The sequence below is a fragment of the Martes martes genome (assembly GCF_963455335.1).
Source record: "Martes martes genome assembly, chromosome: 16".
In the NCBI taxonomy this organism is placed as follows: domain Eukaryota; kingdom Metazoa; phylum Chordata; class Mammalia; order Carnivora; family Mustelidae; genus Martes; species Martes martes.
In genome coordinates this window covers 61,048,952-61,065,512 of record NC_137904.1, presented here as the reverse complement: position 1 = coordinate 61,065,512, position 16,561 = coordinate 61,048,952, and the positions used below count along the sequence as shown (strand labels likewise).

At 63.7% G+C, this 16,561-nt stretch overlaps 1 protein-coding gene across 5 annotated transcripts in view; it reads right to left on the bottom strand.

Moving 5' to 3' along the window:
* Positions 1 to 1,909: 1,909 nt before the first annotated feature.
* SEPTIN9 (septin 9) overlaps positions 1,910 to 16,561 on the bottom strand; it is a 149,736-nt gene continuing 135,084 nt past the window's right edge. For all 5 annotated transcript variants that reach the window (XM_080827580.1, XM_080827584.1, XM_080827583.1 and 2 more), the window contains 9 exons: positions 13,178 to 13,369; positions 11,106 to 11,234; positions 10,657 to 10,738; positions 10,190 to 10,327; positions 9,431 to 9,548; positions 8,471 to 8,566; positions 8,082 to 8,178; positions 4,892 to 4,943; positions 1,910 to 3,797 (listed from right to left, as the gene is read on the bottom strand). In XM_080827580.1, coding sequence (XP_080683706.1) covers positions 3,662 to 3,797; positions 4,892 to 4,943; positions 8,082 to 8,178; positions 8,471 to 8,566; positions 9,431 to 9,548; positions 10,190 to 10,327; positions 10,657 to 10,738; positions 11,106 to 11,234; positions 13,178 to 13,369 — 1,040 coding nt within the window. In that variant the 3' untranslated portion in view covers positions 1,910 to 3,661. The remainder of the gene's footprint in view (positions 3,798 to 4,891; positions 4,944 to 8,081; positions 8,179 to 8,470; positions 8,567 to 9,430; positions 9,549 to 10,189; positions 10,328 to 10,656; positions 10,739 to 11,105; positions 11,235 to 13,177; positions 13,370 to 16,561) is intronic.

Genomic DNA, 16,561 nt, shown 5'->3' with positions numbered 1-16,561 from the left:
CTCCTGCCCCCCCTTCCTCTTCCCAGCGCCCCCGAGACCAAATCAAGCAGGACACAAAGCAAAGCAGAGGCACCCAGATGACAATGATGCCAGCCCCGCCCCCAGAGTCGGCACTAGGGAGGACGGTAGGCTTTTCATTTCCTTGTGGGGTATTTTTTTTTCCCTGGCATTTCCCACATTCCACATCATCTACTTGGTCTATGTCATGTTTAACAATGGGGGGGCATATCCCTAGATACAGATCCAGAGACCCCTTAGTCAGCTGATGTCTCTCTGGTTTCTCCCCCTGGTGGGGGCCACCTGCATGGTTCCCCCAGGAGGCGACACACACAAGACAGGGTCTGGAAGAGCACCCCCTTCCCCCAAAAAACTGCCCCTTCACTGAATCATTCTCCAGGCTTGGTCAAACCCTGAAGCCCAGAGCAGGGAAGGCGGGAGCATAGGACACCTGGTCACCACAGCTCCCTCAGGACATCCCACCCCCACAGGTGCTCGGAGCCAGTCTGATGCTCTGGCTGGGCCTTGGAGGCTCCTGCTCACCCCCAGGATGTCTTGACAACAGCCCAACTCCCTAAGAGCCCCTTGGGCGGAGCAGTCCAAGACCACAACCCTGAGCGGTGGGAGGGGCACGGTGGTGTGGGGTCTCCACAGGGTAAGCAACTTGTCCGGCTCACCTAGGACCTTCCAGGTTTAAGCGCTGAAAGTTCCAGATCCCTGGAAACCCCACGTGTCCAGGTAGACTGGGACAGCTGGTCACCCGGATCTAGAGCAGGGGATCTGCTTGCTTGGGTGGGAGAGCCCCCATCGCCACTGGCATTCCTGGGCTGCCCTTGGAGGGAAGTGCAGGCGGGCTGGGCAGAGCCCGCGTCCCGGTCCCCGTCAGGCTGGTGAGTGAGGGACCAGCAGCGCCAGGGACGGGGAGCTGGCCAGACCCGGTAAGCCAGCCCCTGGGGGGAGAAGCCAGATTCCGGAACGGAGATCAAGGCTTGGAGGGGGTGTTGGGCCCTGGTGGGGGTCAGGCTCAAGAGAGCAGCTGCCGGACGTGGGTGTCCAGCAGGAGTGAAGATGCGGGTTGTTTCGGTCCGGAGGGCGGGAAGGGGAAGATTCAGGGTCAAGAAGTTCAAGAACAGTCGCTGAGAGAGCTGGGAAGAGCCTGAGATGACGGCCCCGCAGCCCCCACCCTGGTCTGCTTGTCCTCCTCCCGTGCCCCCAGCAGGGGTCGGCAGTGCCTGACCCCAGAATCCAGGGAGCATGTGATTCATGTGGCCTCTGCCCACTGATTCATTTGCACATGAAACCCACGGACCTTGAACCCACATCTGAGCCCTGCTGCGGGGGCCTCTGCAGCCACCCTGTCCCTGGGGCCCAGCGACGGAGGAGGAACTGGATGCCCTGGGTTGAAAAGCACCTGCCCCCCCCCCATTCATGTCCTCAGACAGAACCTCAGAACTCGGCCTTATCTGGAGACGGGGTCTTTGCAGATGGACTTGAGAAGGAGACGAACCCATCCTGAAGAGGGGCCCCAAATTCAACAGGGGCGCCTTCCGAGAGATCCGTTTCTTGTCCGCAAGGAGGAAAGCAGGCACGGCGCAGGCCGGGGAAAGGACAGCCTGCCGACGCCTCCACCGCCAGCACCCAGCCTCCGGGACCAGGACGGAATGATTTCCGTGGTTCGAGGCGGCCCGGATCACGGTGACGTGCTAATGCCCAGAAAAGGGCTCTGGTCCCGAGCACCCCGGGGAGGGGGAAGGGGAAGGGGGTGTTGTGCAGAGAGACGCGCCCACGGCAGCCTCCGGAACCTCTCCCTCTCCTCGGGGCCACGTTCCCCAGGAACAAGTCACTGGTAGGGAATTACTGTCAAATTCTGACCAGTTCCTAGGGCTCGATCTGATAGGGCGAAACTCAACTAGAGAAACTTTATTTCCAACAACACAGGAACGGAAGCGGCTTGCGGCGCCTCGCGGTGGGAAACCCTTCCCAGCCTCCTTATCCATTAGGAAAGCTTTGCCCTTGGCTTTCCACGTACCCTCGGGCTTCCGACCTCCCCGACACCGGCTCCCCCGTCACGAGGTTGAACAGCCCCCGGCAAGCACTGCCCGGCCGGCTTCTCCCGCAGGGGACCGCGCCGCTGGGGTCAGGAAGAGGAGCACGTGCCCCCAGCAGGTTTGCGTTTGGACATTTATTTCAGGAAATACAGTCTCAACACTTTGTTATTTATACAAAAAGACGAATTTCTCAGGAGGCACATAGCAAAAGGCCACTGTGGAAACAGGTGCCGGTGAAACACCATTTGCCGAGATCTGGCTACAGAGAAGGAAAGCGAGTCCGGCCCGCCCGAGGCTGCCCCCCGCAACCCCCCCCGGGCCCTCGCCCCGCTGCCGAAGGTGGAGGTTTCCTTCGCAGTCTTGGTTTTGGCAAAAACGTGGCAAGTCGGCAAGTAAACGGTTTCGCTAAGGGGTCCTTCCTGTCTTAGGTGGGGAGGGAACACACAATGCAAGGACATCGTACACACGCGCGCACACACACACACCCCCCCCCCCGCACAGGCCTGTCTGCATCTCCTCCCCTCCCCTCCCCCCCCCCCGCAAGAAGCCAGCCTGGGCTGCAGCCCGATGAGGGCCCACGCACACCTGCCTCCTGACCTCTCCTTCTTTGGGGGGGGCATCTTTACGATGGGTTCTGGGGTGAGGGAGCCCAGGCACATTTAGGGTGACAAAAGCTCCCGGGGTCAAGGTGTCAGCAAAGCCTGGCCCAGGAGGGCTGAACGGGTGTACCCGGGGTGGAGCATCTTAGACCAGAGATGTCCAGACAGACAGAAACACTCCCAGTCACGCGGGGCGGTGCAGGCAGGCGCTGGGGTCACCTGGGCCGCTCTGAACGGCCCAGCCCCAGCCCACACAGCCCCCTCCTTCCCACATGGTCACCTCCTCTTCCCTCAGCACCTCCACCGGATTTCACCTGCTGGGACCTTCCCCCAAATCACGGGGCGGGGGGGGCTGGAGTGGGGGGCATCTCTTCCCTTCCCTTGCATGCTCAATCAAATCCTGGGGGGTGGGGGGGCGATGGAGAGATGAAGACACACCTCCCTCTCTCCGATGTGTCCGCAGTGCCGGCGGCGGGGACAGCGGGGGAGAGAAGGTGGGCTCGTGGACGGCTGAGATAAAGGCACTTTCTGCTGCAGGACGGGCTCGCGGGCGGGCGGGCATTGACGGGCCTCCCCACGTCTAAGCAATTGGCAACTTGCATCTCATGGAATTAACTAGTCTCCCCTGGGCCGGGGGCAAGGGGGAAGGATGTCAGAGTTACAGGTCTGAGTTATGGCCTGGGCCGTGTAGGGAGGAGTGGGCAGGAAGGGGCTCCAGGCCGGCCCACCCCACCCCACCCCGCACAGGCCTGCCTTGCTCAGAGGCTGGGGCCTGGCACTAGGCCCGCAGCCCCTCTCCTGCCCTTCCCGTCCCAGGACTGGGTCCAGGCCCCGCAATGAGCGGCTAAGGACGCACCCACGCACGAGGGCGCACGTGACCTTGTTACTGGGCGTGTGAAGGGCGGAGAACGGCGGCAAGTGGAGGAAATGATATAAAATAAAACAGGGCACGTGGGCGGGCCTGGGGGCGGTGCTGGAAAGGGCCGGGGAGGGGCGGGTCCCGGGGGCAGGGTGGGTCTACATCTCCTGGGCTTCGGGCCCCTTTTCCTCGAGGCCGTTGGCCACGGCGTTGCTGCCCTCGTGCAGACGCTTCACACGGTAGGCTTCGAAGTGGATGCTGCTGGTGATGTCCTTGATGTTCTGCATGTGCGTCCTGGGGGGACATGGGGGGACACGGGCGCTGACCCCACAGGGCCGGCGCCGGGACTCCCACTGCCTGCTCCCCCTGCACCCCATCCCTCCTGCCTGGCTTTCAGGGGGCCCCCCAGGAGGGCTTGTAAGGCCCAGCAAGTGGGCCCAGGCTGGGGTACGGCAGGGGGCGTGGGGGGCAGTTACCACAGTGACCCAGACCTTCTCAGAACACCTATGTTCTAACGCACACGGCCCCTTCTCTCCGGGCCAAGCCTGTGGCCAGTCCAAGGGTAGGGGCCGGGTGCACACTCAGAGGGGACAGCGCTTGAATGTCCTTGCTGCCACCAAGAAGCACCAGGCCAGGGGCCAGCAGCTGACCACCGGTCCTGGGGCTACACCCTGAGCTGGAGTGGACAGAACCAGTCCCGTGCCCAGGTTCTCCCTCTCTCGCAGCCCAACAGGAGACTCGGAAGGGCCTGGTGGGTGTCTTGGGCAGTCAGGCTATCCAACACGGTGGGGTCACTCCCAGAAGCCACAGTCCACCCCCCAACCTAGAGCCACGCCCCTCTGCCCCGGGATGGCCCTGCCCCTCCACTTAATGCCTAGAATGCACCCACCTGCTAACGGAGAAGCCGGGAACTCCTGGTGGGTGCCACGGCAGGTGCCCCCACTGTCTCATTACCTGCCCAGACCCAGCCACGTGGCACCCTCTCTACCAGCTTAAGGACGGCCACTCCCTGTCTGAGCTCAAGGAAAACCAGGGGAAAGCCTCAGCTAGGTCAGAGTGGTGGGGTCAGAAGACACTGGGATGGGAGTGGGGGACACTATCTCCATGCCCGCCCGAGAGACCCCCTGGGGCCCCAGGATGCAGTGATGAGAACCCAGCCCCTTCCTACCCGGGGGGTAGGCCTTCACACAGATTAAGGAGGATTTTAACTTCCTGCTTCATTTCCGCGGAGGCGTTTTAGACAACGGCCTTCCAAGGTCCTCCTTGGGGAGGGCGGGTCAGCTACTGTCCAGGACCTCTGGCTGCTCCCCCACTGCCCATACTCCTGACTTAGGGCCCTCTCAGGGCCTGCAGGGGGCCAAGACCAACACCCCACAGCCCTCTCTCACCTGATTAGGAGGTCCCGAAGGTACGCAAACTCACAGTGGGTGGTGTTCTCGACTGAGGAGACAAAAAGAGCTTTAAGGTCACTCGAAGCCCCTCCCCCGCTCTGCCTCTCCCCTCCCCCCAGTAGTTCAGGGGCCAAGAGAAGCCTGGGTGGGTGGGCTGGTGGGGGTGGGAGTCCCCACCCCACAGGGGAGCACTGGGCCCCCACAGGAGCCCGGCTCTGCAGACACCCTGAGGCAGGCCCTGCCAGGCACCCGCCCCCCGAGGGTTCCCGTCCAGCAGGGCCACGACACAGGAACCCGGCCATGCCGCAGCAGGGCACCAGGGCCACTGCTCCTCACTGGGAGCCAGGGGAGGGGACTCTCCTGAGAAGAGCAGCATGTCCCAGGGGACCCTGAAAACGGGGGGTGGTGGCATTTAGAGAGCCTGGGCCCTGCTGGGCCTTCTCCCACGCTCGTAACCACTGACGCTGAGCTCGGGAACCCTACGCTGCCCGGCTATGCACAGACGCCAAAGCACGGGCTGCAGGACAGGGGTCAGCTCTGCGGACGTGGGAGGAGGGGGCAGGACGGGGCCCCCAGATGTCCCCAGGTCCCCTCGAGAGGCAGTGTCCCTGTGCCCCCTAGAGCTCTGCTGCATGACTCGTGTGTGTCATCAAATCTTCATGCACCCAACACACCACTAGGGCTCCGCTATCTGTGGTCTTGGGGAATCAGGGTTCAGAGCGCAGGGAATGGGCTGTCTCCCCCATCGCCCCCCGTAAGCTGGGAGACAAAGCCCCAGTGTCTCCACCTTGCCAAGCTGGGCGATTTTCTACCAGCGGCTGCTCACCCACCACACCCCAGCCCTCCTCCCACATCCCCACCGGCACGGGGCTGTGCCCACACTACCTCCTCCTGCCGACAGACTCACACGTGGCATTGCGACGAACGTGGAGAAGTGGAGAGAGCCGGCGGGAAGGGAGCCCCACGGCTGGGAGTGTGCGCGTGTGGCTGCTGCTTCTCCTGGCCTCTCTGACCCTCGGTTTCCTCCTCTCTAAGATGGGACTCAAATGCCACCCACCTCCGATGAGCTAACCACGTGCTCTCTCACACCCCACCCTCCTCCTGAACACACCAGGCAGTTTCCAAGGGTGGGTGAACCGTCTCAGGACGGCGAAAACCAAGATCAAAGAAACAGGACCAGGAACTGGGGGGCAAGGAGAAGGACAAAGCGCGCGTTAACCAGGCTCGCCAGGGAGGAGCACAGAGCAGCCCGTGCTCGGTCAGTTACTAGCGGGCAAGGCCCGGGAGAGGAAGAGCCGCCAGCTCGGTGCTGGGTCCAGCTGCACGGACGGGGGGCAGAAATCTCCGGGGTGCTCACGAAGGCTGCAGGAGACCCGCCACCTCGCAACCGTCTCACAACCCCAAGGTGAGCCTGCGGGCCGGAGTCGGCCACCAGGGGGCAGCAGAGGCGTGTCCAGCCCCGGGCTGCCCCCAACCCAGTCCTGTGTCCCCACGTGCCCACGGGCCCTTCTGATCCCACACTCCTCCACCCTCCAGAACGGGCGCCCGCACAACAGTTCCTGAACAGCAACATTTCCGCACGGGGTAGAGCCGAAGCGGGATGAGCCCAGGTAAAGCCTGATGGGGAGACGGCCCGCGTGGCCGGGAGCTGAGCGGCCGCAGAGACACCCCTAGAGGAGGGGACGGCTGTGGAAGCGCAGATCCAGAAGACGCTGGAAAACACTCGGCAGCACCCGCCCGCGAGCACCTACGTGGGCGCCCCGCGGCGGGTCTGTGGGCCGCTCCACGCCTCCCCCAGGCTTCGGCAGGGCAGGGGTGAACCCTTGGGTGCCACAGCCTGGGCCTCTCTGCAGGAGGGTGCAGGGTCAGCTGCAGGGGTGGGGGCGGGAGGGGGCGTTAAGCACGCAGTGGGATAATGTATGTAAAACGAGCAGGCACAGAGGGAGGGAAGGACGGGGAGGGAGCGCACTGTCCCGCGTCACGATGATCCCTTTCTTAAGGGCGTTTGCTGCCCCCAAAGTTTGAAAAGTCTGAGACAGTCTGTCATTTTACTAAGGTCCTGACACACAGCACCCATCTTAAGGATGGTAAAGATGAAGACTGAGGCTGGGGGATTGAGGGACTTGCTCAGTGTCCCGGGGGTGGGGGGTGGGAGGCAGGGGCACGGCGGCTGGTGAGCACCTTCCAGACCTGTCTACACCGGGCCCTCAGCCAGGGGAGCAAAGACAACGTGGGCCTTCAAACCTGTCCTTTCTGGCTCCTCTGATCTACAGAGGGAGACGGACAGAGTGGAAGGAGAAGCAGCACCCAGGGCAGCCCTCCGCGGGCGCCACCACCCAAAGGGGGTTCAACTGTGTCCCCCAAGCCACGTCCAACGGCTGACGCCCTCGGCACCTGTGAATGGGGGCCATTTGGAGAGTTTTTTTGGAGATGTGATTAAGGTAAAGACCCTAAGAGGGGATCACCATGGATTTCAGGGGAAGCAAAACCAATGACAGACAGATGGTCTCCTGAGGAACAGACAGACACAGTCCGAAGGCTGAGCGGGGACTGCGGACGACCCAAGAGACACGGAGGATGGCTGACAGCCACCAGGACAGGGGCCTGGAACACGTTCTCCCTCAGGGCCTCTGAGAGGAACCAACGGAGCTGACGCTTTCACTTCTGGCCTCCAAAACCAGACGACATTTCTGTTTCAAGCCACCCGGTCTCAGCTAGTCTGTTTCAAGCCACCCGGTCTCAGCTAATCTGTTACAGCAGCTGCAGGACACCAAGATGTGGGGTCCCGGGAACCTTGGCAGGGGCGCGCCATCTGGTTCTCACAGCTGGACGGCGCTATTCCCAGCCCTGTCCTAGGCCCAGAGAGGTGGAACAATTTGCCCAGGGTCACACAGCACGGCTACGAAACACCAAAACCCAGAACTCGGCAGGACCCCTGAGGGCTCCCTCCTTTCCTCTCTGGATACGTCCCTGTCTCCTGGGAGATCGGGGTGAAGGCACAGCTCCATCAGCTAATGGCTATGGGCCCCAGACAAGCCACTTGCCCCCTCCCGGCGGCTGAGTGCGGCGATGCCGCAGATGAGGCCCCAGGAGCACCCGGATGGGGCCTGGGTGCCCAAGCTCCAGGCCGGCAGAAGCGGCTTGAGTTTTCTGGTCTGTTTGGAGACCCCAGCTGCTTGACAATTACCTTCAATGGTGCCCCATTTGGTTTTCCTGCCAAGGATCCTCTTCCCGTTCACTTGGTACTCGTGGTCACTGCCCACCACGGCGAACGGGATCATCTCCTGGGGGATGGAAGGACAGGCAGCACTGGTCACGTGTGTGCGAAGGCCAGTGCACTTCCTGGGCCCCAGGGAGGAGCTGCCCTGAGCCCGGGGCCCCCCAGGACGGAGACCCTTGGCCCGAGAGAGCCCCATGTGAACACTTGGGCTCTGACTCCTTCTGGCCCAGAGAACACATTCCCATGGCTCAGGGCCATCCCACCCGCATCCCCAGTCCCACTGGAACAGGCTGGAAGACCCTGCCGCATCCCCCGGCAGGAATCGGGGGGCCTCCGGGAACGGCCAATGCACTCACTCGGAACTTCTCGTTCACCAGCCGGTCCTCCGGGTCCTCGTCAAACTCCTTCTGGGGGTACACGTCGATGCCATTGGACAGCAGGTCCGCGGTGATCTGGGGATCCGGAGGGGAGAGATGTGGGTGCCGTCCGCACAGCAGGCTGGACTGACCCACCGGGATGGGCCTGCGCTGTGACCTCCAGAAAGTGAGGGGCCCAGCTTGGGGTCAAGGGCAGGCTCTACAGGGCTGGGGACCCTGATACTCCAGTTCTCGAGCCTCCCGAGTGCAGGAGGGAGAGCTGCAGGCCTGCCGGGAGACACGCTGCAGCCACCCGAGCCCCGAGCGTCTCCCCGTCCTCCCTCTGTAGGCCAGCACGCCCCGGAGACAGCAGCTCTGGGATGGCGAGTCGTCCCTCGAGCTCCACCTGGAAACCCTCTGTCACGGTGGGGCCTGGATGCTGCCCGGGAGCCCCGCAGCCCGGCACGCACCTGCCCGCGTCAGACCGTCACCACCGTTTGCTGCCCCGGCTCCCCCACACGCGGATACGCCGCGCACAGCCATCATCCACCCCGAGCACAGACCCGCAGCGGCCCGCTCCCTGCGGCACACGCGCCCACGGCGAAGGCGCGGTCCTCCGCTCAGCCCGCTGGGAACGTCCCCGCAGCCGGGCCCATGGATGAGCACAACCAGCGCTTCAGGGATGAGACCAAGAGGCCTCCCGGCTCACGCCCACCGGGGGTGGAGGCTCCGTGGGGCCCGGGGGCCTCGTTCTCCCGGCTCCCCAGGTGGCTCTGACGTGCGGCCTGTCAGGAAGCCGCAGGCCCCGGCGTGCCCTCCTGCGGAGACGGCGGCCGGCAGCGGGACGGCGGCAGGGAGGAGGACGCGGCCACCGATCCCCACCCGCACTGGGCTCGCTCTCCCCCGAGGAAGGCCTGGCGTGTGGTGTCCGACGGCCCGGATGGAGGTGGAGAGCCCTACCCGCTGTTTGAAGTAGACCCTCTCCTCCAGGGTCAGCGTGTCGGCCTTGGCGATGACGGGGACGATGTTGACGACTTTGCTGAGGCGCTTCATGAACTCGATGTCCAGGGGCCTGAGGCTGAAGCAGAATGGTGTGGGTGAGCGACGGGCCGAGGGGGACAGACAGACGGACGGCGACAGGATGAGGCAGGCAGGGCCGCCTCCAGCTGAGAAAGGGCCCTCGGGGCGCCCGTGGGGGCTCCTAGGTGTGGACACACCGGCAAGGCCACGGACGGCCAAGCCCTGAGCAAGGGACAGGAAAAAGGAAGGGACAGCCGCCAGAAAAAAAGGACACAAGGGACAGGAAAGAGGAAGAGGGCATTTGCCAGACAGAAGCACAGGCTGCGAGACCGGCTCTGAGCTCCATCCTAGGTGAGGGGTCCCCTCGCAGGGGAGAGGAAGGAGAAGGGGAAGGAAGCCCCCAGCAGCCCCGGGCCCACCCAGCCAAGCCTCCGGGACAGGCTACTGCCCCGGGTGCCCCCAGAGCCTGGCCCATTGGCTCCAGCGTGCCACCCGCCCCCAACTGGAAGCCCGTCCTGGGAGGGCATGGGGACAGCACCGCAGGGACCCCAAGTGGCAGCCACCGTCCTCCACTGGGAGCAGAGCTGCATCCGCTCTTCCAGCACGGCGACAGGGGCAGTCACAGACATGGCCCGGGCTCCACACTGGGACGGCCGAGAGGCCCCCTGGCCACACTGGCCGGGGCCACGGGGGACTCACGAGTGGCCGGTGGCGGGGATGAAGTAGAGGCAGCAGTGCACGCGCGTGTCCGGGATGCGCTTCTTCCGGTTGATGTTGACCTCCTCCTGCAGGTACTTCTCGTACTGGTCGTTGATGAACTTCATGATCGGCTGCCAGCTGCCGGCAGAGGCCCCGTCAGCCCACCCCGGGGCACGGCGCCTGCCCGCTCTCCCGCCGCGTCCCAGCCCCGTCCTCAGCCTGCCGGGGCAAGGGCCCGGGCTGCGGGGCCGTCTGAGCAGAGACCGCAGCCTCCCCAAGAGCTCCCCAGCCAGCCTCCCGTGCTGACCCCTGACCCTGGCAGGTGCAGGGGTCACGAGTCTCAAGGGTACTGTACGTTGGCCAGGATCTGGGGGCCTCTGAGGGTTCAGCAGCGGAGCAGGCCGCGAGACAGGCCCCGGCGGCCGTCAGGGCGCTCCTCCAGGAGTGTCAGCCCCAGGGGTCCTCACCAGTTCTCATTGTTGATGTGGTCCCCAAAGCCCGGCGTGTCGATGACCGTGAGCTTCATGCGGACGCCCTTCTCCTCAATATCTGCGGAATCACAGAGCCCACCGAGCTCAGGGGGAGACCCCGGACTCCCACAGGCAACCTGGCGCAGGCTGGGTCCTTCCTGGGAGGAACCGACCAGCCCTGCCCCAAGGTCCATTTGGGGTGCCCCACGGGGACCAGCGACGATCCCCCAGGTGATGCACAGGGAGGACCGCCTCCGGCAGGGCCTGGTGACCGCTGACTCGGGCAGCCCCTGCCCACGGGTTTTGCTGTAAAACTCAGTTGTCTCCAGGGGGCTCCCTACAGGGCTCCCGGAGAGCATCCCTGACCCAGACTTTCAACCCGGCCACTCAGGACTCAGCACCCTGACACCCTGTGTCGACACCCCCAGCCCCACCCCGGCGCTCACCGTGCGTGATGGACTTGATCTCAATGGTCTTGGGGATGCGTTCCTCTGAGGTGGGCTGCACCGACTTCCGGCTGATTTTGGACTTGAAAAGGGTGTTGATCAACGTGGACTTCCCCAAGCCGCTCTGCCCTGCGGAGAGGATGGGAGCCGGTCAGTGGGCCCGGTGGCTCGGCAGTACCAGGGAGCTGTCCCCCAGGCCCCCTCAGTAGGGGCCCCGGGTCAGGGGAGGACGAGAAGCAGGAAGGGCTGGGATGCCCAGGCAGCGGCCCAGCTCTCGTGGTGTCTTGTCGTGGGGCAGGACCGAGAGGGCCCCCCAGAGGAGCTGAGAGGCAGAGCAGCACCAGGGAGGCCAAGTGGGGGCGCTGAGCCAAAGGCCACAGGAGGGAGGCTCTGCAAACCTGCCACCGTCTAACCACGCTAGGCCGCTGCACTGCAAGGTTCCGCCTGGTTTCCGGGGTCATCTAGGTTGGAAGTGCCAGCGCGCTCGGCATTCAAAGCCTGTAGCTGAGCGACCACAGGGCTCAGTGAGAAGCCACTGGGGCAGTTTCTGCTGGGGCAGGACGGGGCGGCGGGGGGGGGCCAGCTGGGTCTCACCGCCAGGAACACGAACAGCCACTGGCCAGTGCCCATGTCCACAGACCCTGGCGGTCGAGGGAGCCCCTGGGGCTTCAGCCCCTATGGGGCTCCCAGACCCCAGGGCCCCAGAAACACTCCCGGCCTCTCTGTGCCCAAACCTGTGCCTCACCTCACATGAGGTCCACAGGAGGGCGGAAGGCAGAGGGCATGTTGGGGGGAGGGGGGCTGGCCTTGCAGCCGCTGCCACAGACCCCAGGCTCTGCTCACAGTGCTCCCCATGCATGCGCCAGCCGCTGTCCTCAGTGAGGCTGTGTAACGCCCTCGCCTGCCCGGGGGCCATCGCCATCCCCCTGACAGATGAGGAAACAGGCACAGAGCCCAGTGCGGGGATGGGAACCCCGCAGCCTGATCCAGGGCCCCGCCACAACCTTCCACCCTAGGGTCCACACCGGGAGCACCTCACAGGCGCGACCCCACGTGTGGAGCCCCACCACCTCATCCCTTCCCTGAGCTGCTCTATGCCACGCTAGCCCACGTACTTAAAAAAATTAAATTATACTGATTTTCCGACTTTGATAACCTGTCAAGAAAAAGCGTGAGCTCCCAGGACGCCGTAGGTGGACGTCGGGAACCCCTGGGCCCAGCTGTCCGCGTCCCTGCCGGGTCAGGCCAGAGCTACGTCAGAGGGCCTGGCCGCTGTGCCTGGCACCTGGAGACGCCAAACCGTCTGCGATTATCGTGTGTGTGTGTGTGTGTGTGTGTGTGTGTGTGTGTGTGTGTGTGTCCCCACTGCTTCTGCAACTGCCACTCCTCCAGCGCCCGCGGCCACAAGGGAGCCACACACGGCATCGGATCTGCCCCTCCCGGTGGTCCCATCCTATGGATAAGTAAGCCCCGAGGAAGGGAGGACAAGCACCACACCACTGAGCAGGGGTGAGGCTGGGATTCCACGCTGGGTCTGCAGACCCCCAAACAGACGCCCGCCTAGCCCAGGGAGCAGAGCTCCAGTCTCCCCACCCTGTGAGCAGAGGCCGTGCCGGGCCCTCTCTGGGCCTCACTGCTGCCTACAGAGTGGGACACCCTTTTGACAGGGCGTCTGCGAGGACTGAATGGGGCCCCAAGGACTTTAGGAACAAGAGGCGGCCCAGCGTGCCCCCAAGTCTGCCCCCAACCCGGATCAGGCCAGGCTTATCAGTGACCTGCCCTGGGGCCCACCCAGCTCTCCTGGGGCCACCAGGAAGCCTCTAGCAAGGTCTCCTGGCCGTGGGGGCCGGCCCCGTCACTGGAAGTCCAGGGCTGAGCCCCGGGGGAGGGGTGAGGCTGCTGGTCAGCGAGCGGCCGCCCCCCTGGCAGGCACTCGGGCGCACACACAGGCTCACGCTCAGTGCCACACGCCATCCGCCCTGCGGGCCAGGTGTGTCCACCCCCATCTTCCGAGGAGCGGACGGAGCCCCAGAGCCCGCCGCGCGGGGTCCCGGTGTGGGGCGCGCACTCACCGACCACCATGATGTTGAACTCGAAGCCCTGCTTCATGGCCTTCCTGCGCATCTGCTCCAGGATGGAGTCGATCCCCACATAGCCGAAGTCCGCGGGGGCCTTCTCGTTGCGGGGCGCGGGCGCCTGCTTCAGCCCGGCGTCTCTGGGGGTGTCAGCCATGTCGCCAACGCAGCCAGGAGCCGCCTCGGGGGCTGTGGGGAGAACGGGGGGCGTCAGGGGGTCTGGCACAGGCATCTGCAAAGCACCGACCACCACCCCCATTTCTCAAGCGGAGAAACTGAGGCTCAGTTGCCCAGGAGACCCCTGTGGAACACCCCAGACCTAAAGGCCCCCCGCCACAGCACCCGCAGAGCCCCACCCTCCCCAGCGGCTGCCTACTAGCAGGTTCCTTCCCTCAGCTCCAAGGCAGAGCTGACCCCAGCCCTCCTCTTCCCAGCCTCCACCCTGCCCCAGGGCACCCGGGTGGGCCGTCTCCACCTCCATCACCGGGCTCAAACAGGCTCCCACACCCGCTCCAGCCCACAGGCCTCAGGACCCTCAGGGCCAGACGGCTGAGCGGTGGGGCCAGTCGGTGAGCCAGGACAAAGGAGAGGACAAAGGAGAGGACCCGCGTATCTTCCTGCAGCTCCCGGGTGAGGTGTGTTCAGTCCTGGGTCCCCGTAAATAGACCGGGACAGAGTATGCCCCTCCCAGGCAATAGCAGGGAGTTGGGGCTCTGGGGCAGCTCGCCGACCCCCACCCGGGGGGGGGGTCCTTCTCTCTGCCCGGCACCCGTGTGCCCCACACCCCCAGTTTTTGCTTCCAGGTCTGTGGACAGGCAGGCGGGACTGAGCTTCTAGAAATAACTCAAGCCTCTGCAGTTTGCAGATCAGAACCTTCCTCCCTTCCTGCCCTGAGGAGTCTGCACACCCAGGTCAGAGGCCTAGAGAAGAAGTGGCCAGAGGCACCCAGTTGGGGACACGAGGGCCACTCCCCCAGTGGAGCTGGTCAGGGTGCTCCGAACAGCGTGGGTCCCTCCCAGGGTCTGCCAGGAGCACATCGGCCATCACCCGGAGTACCCCTAGACACACCACACGCGCCTGCCCACACCTTTCCTTGGCCAGCCTCTCAGACCCCCTGGCGGCCTTCCCAGCCCCCAACCACTGAGGAGGACGGTCAGCTCCCTCCCACCTCCCAGAAACGCTCATGGGAAGAAGCACACGGTGCATCCTAACATCTCCCCGGGCCCCCCAGGGAGGGGCTGGCTGGTTCCCTGGGCATCAGCCTCGGAACCCTGCTCCCAAGCGTGTGCTGGGGCGGGGTGGGGGTAGGGGGGTGGGTGGGGTTCGTGCACAGGACACAGGACACGGGGGTTTCCACTTCCTGGGGAAGCGACCAGACTCCCCGGCAACCAAACCCCGGTGCCAAACCCCAGTGGGCCCAACCGGCTCGCACCTAGGTGGCCGCACCTCTGCTTTGTGGGAGTGTCAGAGGGAGCTGACAGCGGGGGTCCAGCACCCTCTCCTTCTGCAGCCAGGATGATCAGCTGACAGATTCCAAAAATCAGAGCATGGTTGGTTTCTCCACACAACGTCGCTCGACTTCCCGGTTTTCCCAGCCTGACAAAGCGCCGTGACTCCCCCTTCACGGAATCAGGGACCGAGCAGTAACAGAGCCCACGGGTCCCTGCTGCCCACCCCACTCCCAGGCCAGGGAAAGGCAAGCGACCCAGGAGACAGCGAGGACAGCCACGGGGCCTCCTCCCAGCAGCACCGGGAAGGCATCTGCCTCTGCCCCCTCTTCAGAAAGACTGTCCCCAGCTCCAGCATCTTTAAATAAACAAAGACCAATGCAGCAGCTGGCCTTGAACATGTGGCCGCGGGGCTGCTTCCTGGACACAGACATGGGGCCTTGTCTTGCAGGCCAGCGGCTCGGCCCGGCCCCACGTGACCAAAAATTGCTTCCAGCTGCCCCTGGGTCTGGTCGGGGGCCTACACTGGCCCCGCCCACTCCCACATCCAGCCCTCATCCCCTCCCTCCTCTGCTCCAGCGACCGCCACCCCCCCCCCAGGCAGAAACTCAAACCACAAAGCAAACATCCTGCCACCAGCGCCTGCTTCAGAAATAATCACAAAAACGCGACAAGCCCCATTCTTCCCCCCACCACTGATGGAAGGGCCTGGCCTTTGCACAGGTGAGGGTCCCCTCCTGCAAGCCCCTTCTCTCCCGGCCAGTGGAGATACCAGCACGCCTGCTCTGCGCGGCCAGGAGGCAGGATCCCGCCCGCCCAACCACGGGAGAAGCAGAGGCCCCATCAGGCCAACCCGCCCAGACGATTTCTCTGAACCCTTGCTTTCCAGGGAGAGTCACCCGGGACCCGGCTGCTCCAGCCGCCTGGTAGGGACAGCAGAGACCGTCTCCCCCAACACCGTCCCAGAGGACTTCCAGGATGGAAGGACCCCAGGCCCGCGCTGCCTGATACGGCGGCCACGTGGGGCTACTGTGTTCATTGTGCTAAAATACACGTAACATGAAATTCACCACCACCCACGTTACGGGCACAGTCCTGTGGCATGAAGGACATTCCCGCTGTTGTGCAACGCGTCTCCAGAATGCTGTCTTGCAAAACTGAAACTAAACTCTCTCCCCATTAAACACCAACTCCTCACCCCCTCCCCCCATTCTACCCTCTAATCTGCAGGCCCAGGGATCCCCATGTAGAGGAATCTTACCGTGTTTATCCTTTGGGGGCTGGCTTATCTCACCTAACATCACGTCCTCAGGGCTCGTGCATACTGTAGCGAGTGTCAGAAAGTCCTTTTAAGGCTCAGAGTCCCTTCTGCGTATCCGTCCCTCCATCGACACCTGGGGCGCTTCTGTGTTTTAGCTCTTGTGACTAACTCACTGTGAACACAGGTGTGCGAGATCTGGAGACCCCGCTTCTAGTTCTTCCGGGATCTCGGGGTCATGTGGCATCAGTATTTTTAATTTTTTGAGGAACTGCCACCTGTTTTCACATGTGACTTCCTAGCCCTGGAAATGCAGCCAGTCCCACTGAGGAACCAAATTTTTCATTTTATTTAATTTCAATTAATTTACATTTAAAAAGCGACCCAGGGCAAATGGCAAAGACACTGGATGGCAAAGAATTCTAGTTCCACCTACTTCTTTCACAAATGGGGAAACTAAAGTCTGCAGGGTGATTTTTTTTTTCCTTTTTTCCCTGAAACACCATCAGAAGCAGCCAGGCCAACCTGTGATGACCGTCACTGCATTTACTCAACACGAAAGCTTCCCATTCGCTGCTGTGCCGTGTGCTACCGTCCGTGTCCCCCACCACACACACACCGTGAGCCCCAGGGAGCATGGCAGCCGGCCTGGGTGGACCCCCCCGTCCGTCCAGA